Source organism: Eriocheir sinensis, chromosome 34 (assembly GCF_024679095.1).
Source record: "Eriocheir sinensis breed Jianghai 21 chromosome 34, ASM2467909v1, whole genome shotgun sequence".
Classification (NCBI taxonomy): Eukaryota; Metazoa; Arthropoda; class Malacostraca; order Decapoda; family Varunidae; genus Eriocheir; species Eriocheir sinensis.
In genome coordinates, this window is record NC_066542.1 from 13,947,542 (window position 1) to 13,956,574 (window position 9,033).

Consider the following 9,033-nt stretch of genomic DNA (forward strand, 5'->3'; position numbering starts at 1 on the left):
TTGTTCAACATGGGAGTGAATGGACCACTGAATGATAAAGAGGCCGCTAACAATAGTAACGAAGATAAAGCCGATATATTATGGATTTTTTTTAACCTTTTCCGTGACCGCGAGTGGTGGAGTTTGGTGTTAATAAGCAAGACTCATTATCACTACTACCCTGAAAATCATTTTGACAAGAGAATAAAACTTGCAACACTTGATTTTGAAAGATGGTTCTTATATTGTTAAAGATATCTCAAAACAACAATAACCATGACCCGTATTACTATAACTGCACGCCCAGCACTAAACAGGCACACAAAAGTTACACTCAAATTATTATCAAATGACGGATGTGTGTGTGTGTGTGTGTGTGTGTGTGTGTGTGTGTGTGTGTGTGTGTGTGTGTGTGTGTGTGTGTGTGTGTGTGTGTGTGTGTGTGTGTGTGTGTGTGAACGTGGCGCCGTCACGCTATCCACTCAGCCACCGCCTGTGTGTGTGTGTGTGTGTGTGTGTGTGTGTGTGTGTGTGTGTGTGTGTGTGTGTGTGTGTTTGTGTGTGTCGATAAGAATGATAAGCCAAGTCCGATAAGATTGCCATCGTGTGCACTAGGCCACGTGTGCCAGTCTGTCAGGCCGGTCCCGCCCCGCACCGTCCCTGCCGCTGTGCTGTAGTGCTGTTGTGGTGCTGTGCTATTGTGGTGATGTGCTGCTGCGGTGCTGTGCTGCTGTATTTGAGTTTTTACGACTAACCAACAAGCACAAAACCATATATCTGTATCTTAAACTGGTCTTCCTTGGCAATACGACCAACGCTGTAATGCTGTGATTCAATATCAACACAACAACCCAGATAACCATATGATACAGAAATCGGATGCTAACACAACATTGACATCAGTTTCGACATTGAAATCGCAGTGAACCGGTGTGCGAGTGATGGTGGGGAGAGTGGCATCGGCTGGGCACTTCCTAAGGCGAGATTTGGGTCTCACACCTGCAGCGGGGAGGGGAAGGTGGACAACACACTCATTTTAGAAAAGGTGAGGAGGTAATCTGTTTGCTGCGAAGCGACTGGTTGGAAAGTCAGGTACTATATGTGTGTGTGTGCGTGTGTGTGTGGAGGGGGAATGAAAGAGGAAAGAGGGAATGATATGATAGGGATATTATGGGAAAAGGGAAGGTGAGAAGGTAATGTTTGCTTCAAGGCGATTAGTTTGAAGGTCAAGTATTATAATGTGTGTGTGTGTGTGGAGGAGGAATGAATGAGGGAAGAGGGAATGATATGAGAGAGATTAAGGGAGAGGGGAACGTGAGAAGGTAATTTGTTTGCTGCAAGGCGATGGTTTGAAGGTCAGGTAGTATGTGTGTGTATGTGTGTCTGTGGAGGAGGAATGAACGATGGAAGAGGAAATGATATGAGAGAGAAAAAGAAAGAGGGAGGAAGAGGAAGCGGACGCAGATACACCGGAGTGAGCCACAGGTACCCTCAAAAACCGTCATTTTCTCTCATGTATAGCTTTGTGTGTTCCGTCACGCTCTGCCTACACTGTTGACGTCACCGCCGCTAAGCCTACACTCCGCTTTCCTCGTCGCAACAAGAACCCGCCGGCAGCACACACCCGGACGTTTAACCAGCGCAGAGGAAGCACCAAAACTAAGAAAACGGAAGATATCAATTAAGGGTCATATTCGCCTATCACACGCATTTGACAAGGCTTTCTTACGAGTTTTGGGGCATTTCCAGGGGTAGTTGTATGACCCTGGGGATAGTATGACCCTTCTTCTTTACCATGAACGTGAAAATACACACATAAGGGCCCCGAATGATCTCCTCTTTAGCCTTTAAGTTTTCTTGATGTGAGAGGCGGACGCGTCTGAAAATAGCGACCTATGAGTTATATATTCATGTCCTGTTAATCCCCGAGACGCATAATAGTGAGTCAGTATTATTTTCCCTTTCCAGCTAATAAGCATGGCAAAATTTGAACACGTGAACAGAGTAGCCAGGTAGATAACTGGGTCAGATTAGAATATAGGGAACATCGGTGACTGAAGCAATTCTATCATACGGATTCCTGAAATTACTTGAAATAAACTGTTTTTCTTATTTCTCGATACGGAGGCACCCACACCCACACCCACACCCACATCCACACACACCCACGCCAACATTTCTTTGCTTCGTGCCTAGTCAAATTATATCATCGCTCACCTGCCCCGTACTTCCCTTACCTGTTACTTTCCTTTCCGCCAGCTCTACTGCTGTATATTATCGTTGAGCGTCTTCCTCAGCATGGCGGGAGGGCGCGGGAGGCGTGGGGGTGCGTGTGAGTGGCTGTGCTCGGTGCGGAGGCGAACGTGGGTGGCGGTGGTATGTGGCTGCATCTTCGTCCTGCTGTACGTCTTCCAAGACTCGCCGGAGATGGTAGTGTGAGTACTGATGGAGAGGAAGAGGTTGTTATTAGTATTAGTGTTAGTATTAGTATTGGTATTCATGCAGAAGAAGGCCACTGATTCGACGGCCATGGTACGCTTATCTCAGGGAAATGACACCTGAGAATTCTTTTTTTTTTTTCCCCTGATAGGAAGTGTGATTAGCCATTTCCATGCACCAACATCTACTACAACTGCTGCTCCTCCTCCTTCTGTTCCTCCTCCTCCTCCTCCTTCTTCTCCTCCACCTCCACCTCCACCTCCACCTCCTCCTCCTACTACTACTGCTACTACTACTACTTCGTGTCCTACTCTCCATCTATCTACCTAATAATCAGTCTCTCTACCTGTCTTCGTCCTCAGGTGTGGATGTGACTGGAAGGTGAAGACTGAGGAGAGGGTGGCGAAGTACCTGCCTAGCCTTATGGCCCAGGAGAATCCCTCGACTAAGAGGTAATTTCTCTCTTTCAGTTTATATATGTTGTCACCGAACACCTAAAGCTGACCCAGAAGCCTCGGCCCCTCTTTCATGGCTATGGGGCTGATGGATGAAAGAATGTTAGAGTTAGGAGATAATGTTTCCTTTCAAGAGGCGAGTATCAAGACACCTCTCCAATCGGATTTTCTCTCTTTTGGCAGCTTATTACTATTTGCATTTATGGGATTAGTGATTAGCTGGCTTTTTTGTATTCTTTTTGTTTTGAGCGGTTTCCTCTACATTAAAGAAAAACCTTGGAGAGAGGGGAAGGGAGGGGGAGGGACTTCTGGACCAATTTAGTGTACAGTGACTATATTGGTCTTTAATCTTTGTATGTCAGGGTATCCTTTTGTCACCTGCCTTCAGTCTGACATCTGCCTCTCCATTTAGCTATCCACCGAATCATCAAACTACCCACCATGATGTCCACTAACCTACCTAGCATATCCCTGTTTACTTAGCTATCCATCATATCATCTACCTACACCAAATATAATGTTCGCAAATCTACTTAACAAATCCCAATTCACTTAGCTATCCATTAATACCTCTATCTACCCATTATGATGTCCACTAATCTACCTAGCATATCCCTATTTACTTAGCTATCCATCATATCATCTACCTATTCCAAATATGATGTTCGCAAATCTACTTAACAAATCCCAATTCACTTAGCTATCCATTAATACCTCTATCTACCCTTTATGATGTCCACTAATCTACCTAACATTTCCCTATTCATTTAGCTACCCATTAATACCTCTATCTACCCATTATGATGTCCACTAATCTACCTAACATTTCCCTATTCATTTAGCTATCCATTAATACCTCTATCTACCCATTATGATGTCCACTAATCTACCTAACATTTCCCTATTCATTTAGCTATCCATTAATACCAATATCTACCCACTATGATGTCCACTAATCTACTTAACAAATCCCAATTCACTTAGCTATCCATTAATGCCTCTATCTACCCATTATGATGTCCACTAATCTACCTAACATTTCCCTATTCATTTAGCTATCCATTAATGCCTCTATCTACCCATTATGATGTCCACTAATCTACCTAACATTTCCCTATTCATTTAGCTACCCATTAATGCCTCTATCTACCCATTATGATGTCCACTAATCTACCTAACATTTCCCTATTCATTTAGCTATCCATTAATACCAATATCTACCCACTATGATGTCCACTAATCTACCTAACATATCCCTATTCACTTGGCTATCCATCAGATCTTCTATTTACCCATTATAATGTCCACTAATCTACCTAACATTTCCCTATTCATTTAGCTATCCATTAATACCAATATCTACCCACTATGATGTCCACTAATCTACCTAACATATCCCTATTCACTTGGCTATCCATCAGATCTTCTATTTACCCATTATAATGTCTACGCATCTACCCAGTAACCCCACAAAATGTCTCCTTTCAGAACCATACTGGAGGAGGCCGAGGCGTCGCACCCGTCCCTGGCGCTGAGCTTCCTAGTGGGGCAGGAGAAGCGGGGGTTACGCTGCCACAACACCCCGGGACTTTTCAGCGTGAGACACAACAACGAGGTGTGGCAGAAGGCCGTGATCAAAGGCGTTACCTTCCTCATCTACGGGGCTTACTTTGATCTACGGGAGGTGGAGAGTAAGTGGCGGGAGGCAATGTTGTGGAGTGAAGATGATGTTGAGGATGTTTATAAAGGGGTGAGGATAGGTCTTGCTGGCTGCTTTGGGATGTAAATGGCAGATGTTGTGGAGATTGTGATGCTGGGGATGTATTTGAAGGGGTGAGGGTAGTAGGAATTGATGGCCACTTTGGAAGGTGAGTGACGGAGGAAAGAAGTGGAGGGTGATGGTGATGATACAAATGGAGATGGAAGGATGTTGGTTACGTTGTGGTAGATAGAGAGATAGATAGATAGATAGACAAATGGAGAAAAATATTAACAATAGCACACGAATTTCAGTTGACTTAATTCGGTGATGATTGAAACCAACTTTTTATGTTCGTTACAAGCAAACACTGACTGCCACACCATCAACATTATAATCGCACACACACACACACACACACACACACACATAGCGCAATCATACACTTAATCATCATAACATACACGCAAGCAGTTCATGTAACCCACTATCTTTCATATTTTTCAAAGCAGCAATGAACGCACGCTTTCTTGCTCCGTTTTATGTGATATTTTTACACACTGATCCGCATTTCTAGATTTTACAAGATAACACATTCTTTCCCCGGTCACAGAGGGAGCCGCGGTCAGGGTGCTGGTGGTGGCAGACTCCCCGAATCCACCGCTGCCCATATGTCATCTGTGGTACGAGGACGACCTCACGCCCACCGCCTCCACGGCCGAGAAAATAGGTGAGGGGAGAGAGGGGGAAGGGTGGAGAAAGGGGAAGACGTGAGAATATTGATAATAGAGAAAAAAAGTGAGGATCTGCTTCATGATACGGGTTGCCTTAGTGCTCTCTCCGTCTCTGGGGGTCTTCAAGACGTGAAAATGCCGACAAGAGAGAAAAAAAGTAAGGGAATTTTACGCTATGATACGAGTTGACTCTTCGCTCTTGCCGTCCTGACTCTCTGAGGCTGTGAAGGATTCGACTTTCATGGTCAGTGATATTGTTTTACAGTAAACAGCTCAAGGACACCAAACAAAGAAAACAAAAAAGACAGTTAATTAAGCGCTGCTCCTGAATAGCAAACAGGAGTGGACAGACTGGTCACAACAGGCTATGTTTATTTTCCCAGGTTTTCCCAGTTGACAAGAGCATAGAAAAAAACGGAAGTGAAAAATAATATACTTGAATTTATTGGCTGAAAGGAGGCTTGGGATGGAGCAGGCTCTTACAGTTAATTAGATGTGTTGTACCTTCCCTCTGTTACCTAGATTACCTACACTGGCAAGACCGGGTGAGCGGCGCGTGGCTCCCGTACCTGGTGACCTGCCGAGCTGGACATGACCTTCGAGGCGTGCCCAGGGTAGCGGCGCTGGTGGGGCACTCCTGCGGGCCCGCCACCAACGCCCTGCGAATACATCAGGAGGAGGAGGTGCCGAAGAGGGACCTGGCGCTGTGTCATAAGTTCCTTTTCGACCCCACCCAAGACTACTCCAAGAGGTTTGCTCCGTTATGTATTTCCCTTGAAGCCCCTTTTCGCGCATACCCCGCAAGGACTGAGGCTAATAAAAAACGATCATCATTTTTTTATACTGCTTGGGGTTGCTCTGAACACACTGTATCCATAAGCAAGTAGTAAATTAGCAAAGTTTTTATATCATATTCTATTTTTTTAAGTAGTATACCTTGCAATATGCATCATCTGACGCATACATGGTAATTCCAACCTCAGTATCGGTGTTCATCAATTTACTGAGACTTTTAACAAATGTTCCTCTTCTCGTCGTTTCTCTCTAGACTGGTGGAGTGGCTGGAGGCGGCCAGGGCGTGGGGCGTGGACGAGGTGACTCTCTACGAGGCGTCGGTGCACCCCAACGTGAGGGCGGTGCTGCGATACTACGAGAACGAGGAGTTCATCCAGGTGTTGCCTTGGCGCAGCCCCGGAGATCAGCCCTCCCTGGGCCACCTGTACCGCGCACTCTACGACACTCAGCGGTGAGGAGGCGCAGTCTTCGGGAACAGTGTGATCATGGCAAAAGACTGTACTTAAATTTACAGCAAAAATAAAGATAAAAATAAAGATAACTATAACATACACTACATATATAACAGACTTGAGAGTGCAACGCAAGTCCTTGATAGTTTTCCATCTAAGTATTGCACTGTCCTCGCCACAGGTACACTCTCTTCACCGCCGAGAACATCCCCTACACGGACTGTCTGCTGCGCCACGTGGCCACGCACCGCTTCATCGCCGTGTGGGACATGGACGAGTTCATCGTGCCCACAAAAGAGACGTCGCTGCCCGCCATGATGGCAGCCACCCAGGTCCTGGCCCACAAACAAGGTCAGCACCCCACTTCCTACCTGGCGCCCTGCACCTACTATTTCGATGACGAGGCGGAGGAGGCCACGGAGGACCTGCCTGAGTACCTGCACCTCATGCGTCACGTGACCCGCACCGTCAAGATGGCCCCTCCGAGAGTCTTCACGAAGGCGGTGCACGACACTTCGAGGGCGTTGGGTCTTCACGCACACTACGCTCTCCTAAACCTCAAGGGACCCATAGACCGCAGTCGTGACCTCTACTATCTGTACCCGGCCACCGAGGGGTACCTGGGCCACTATCGCCCCAAGTGCCAGGGCGAGGACCAGACTGAGTGCCAGGAGATGTACCGCCCCTACCTTACGCGGGACACGACCATGTGGAAGTACCGACCGGAAGTGACCAAGAGGACGAAGGCGGTGCTGGAGAGCCTCGGCCTGCTGCCCTGACCCACGACCCCTCCACCCTCACAACACAATAAAGTGTTTGAGGCGGTTGACAGAGATGAAAATTATGATGTAATCTATCTTGATTTTAGTAAAGCGTTTGACAAAGTTCCTCACCAACGACTGTTGCTTAAATTACAGGCTCACGGAGTAGAGGGTAAACTGGGTCAAGGCGTCGTTTAGCAATAGGAAGCAAAGAGTGCAAATCAATGGTAAAAGATCTGACTGGGGATGTGTTACGAGTGGGGTCCCACAAGGTTCGGTATTAGGTCCACTTTTGTTTATTATTTATATCAATGACTTAGACACAGGAATTAGTAGTGATATTAGTAAATTTGCAGATGATACCAAGATCGGTAGGGTAATTGAGTCGGATCAGGACGCTAGTATTCTCCAAGGTGAACTCAACAGATTATATGACTGGGTGGATAAATGGCAGATGGAGTTCAATGTAGGGAAGTGCAGTATTCTGAGTGTAGGTAGGAACAACCCCTCACATAACTATTGCTTAAATGACACTCTCATAAGTAGGTCTGGGTGCGAGAGGGATTTAGGGGTCTTAGTGAGCTCTGATCTCCGTCCAAGGGCACAATGCATTCAAGCTAGAAATCGAGCTAATAGGGTACTGGGATTTATTTCAAGGAGCGTAAGCAACAGAAGCCCCGAAGTCTTCCTTAAACTATATTTAGCATTAGTTAGACCTCATCTTGACTATGCGGTTCAGTTCTGGTCACCCTACTATAGAATGGATATCAAAATGTTAGAATCGGTGCAGAGGAGGATGACTAAGATGATTCAGGGGCTGAGAAACTTGCCATACGAGGAAAGACTCAAACAGTCAAACTTGCATTCTCTAGAAAGGCGAAGGGTGCGTGGAGACATGATCGAGGTTTATAAATGGATGAAGGGCTTTAACAAGGGAGACATTCATAAGGTTTTGTTGGTAAGAGAACCGGGTAGGACACGAAGTAACGGGTTTAAACTGGATAAATTCAGATTCAACAGGGACATAGGCAAAAATTGGTTTACTAACAGGGTGGTGGATGAGTGGAATAGGCTTAGCAGTCATGTGGTGAGTGCCAATACAATTGTCACATTCAAAAATAGACTAGATAAGTTCATGGACAGCGATATTAGGTGGGGTTAGATACACGGGAGCTTAGGGTCAAAGGAGCTGCCTCGTACAGGCCTACCGGCCTCTTGCAGACTCCTGCGTTCTTATGTTCTTATGTTCTTAACACTAAAATTTATCACTCTCCCGCCTCACTCAAGTCATCCTTCTTCCATCCCCACGAAACTGCGGCCAGTATTCGCAGACATTTCGGGGCTTGCAAACCCACATTTGATATGGCTTTGGTAGATGTTGTGAGTATTTCCATGGGTAGTATTATGAGCCTAGTGATAATATAATTGGACAAGGCTTCTGCACCACGAATGTGAAAAACACCAATGAGAACAGGACTAAATCTCCTTTGTGGCCTTTTGAAATATTTGTTTTGAGAGTCGAAAGCGTTTACGAATACGGGCCTATAATTTATCACCCTTTCTTCACCCTCAAGCCATTCTGTCACCCCTCACGATACTGTCTCCTCTACCTCCCCCTTACGTCACTCTCCCTTTTCCACCACCCTCATTATATTCTCATTCTAAACTTTCTTCAGCCTCATTCGTTACATTACTTCGTCCTCTTCACATCAAAGTTGA

General features: G+C 45.9%; 1 protein-coding gene across 2 annotated transcripts; it reads left to right on the forward strand.

Annotated features, from left to right (window-relative positions):
- Positions 1 to 596: 596 nt before the first annotated feature.
- Positions 597 to 7,445, forward strand: LOC127007112 (uncharacterized). Of its 2 annotated transcripts, none has more exons than XM_050877729.1 (8): positions 597 to 1,024; positions 2,277 to 2,414; positions 2,781 to 2,870; positions 4,362 to 4,564; positions 5,186 to 5,302; positions 5,829 to 6,057; positions 6,355 to 6,552; positions 6,735 to 7,445. In XM_050877729.1, exons 2-8 carry the CDS (start codon positions 2,278 to 2,280, stop codon positions 7,330 to 7,332), a joined length of 1,572 nt encoding a protein of 523 aa, XP_050733686.1. In that variant the 5' UTR covers positions 597 to 1,024; position 2,277; the 3' UTR covers positions 7,333 to 7,445. The 2 variants fall into 2 exon arrangements, with proteins under 2 accessions (XP_050733686.1, XP_050733687.1); XM_050877730.1 differs by having other exon boundaries at positions 874 to 1,024; positions 2,239 to 2,414.
- Positions 7,446 to 9,033: the final 1,588 nt, after the last annotated feature.

Coding starts and splice junctions, on each gene's coding strand:
- LOC127007112 (XM_050877729.1), top strand. CDS start 2,278: ATGGCGGGAGGGCGCGGGAGGCGTGGGGGTGCGTGTGAGTGGCTGTGC. Junction 2,871..4,361: donor GAGAATCCCTCGACTAAGAG/GTAATTTCTCTC, acceptor GTCTCCTTTCAG/AACCATACTGGAGGAGGCCG. Junction 6,058..6,354: donor ACCCAAGACTACTCCAAGAG/GTTTGCTCCGTT, acceptor GTTTCTCTCTAG/ACTGGTGGAGTGGCTGGAGG.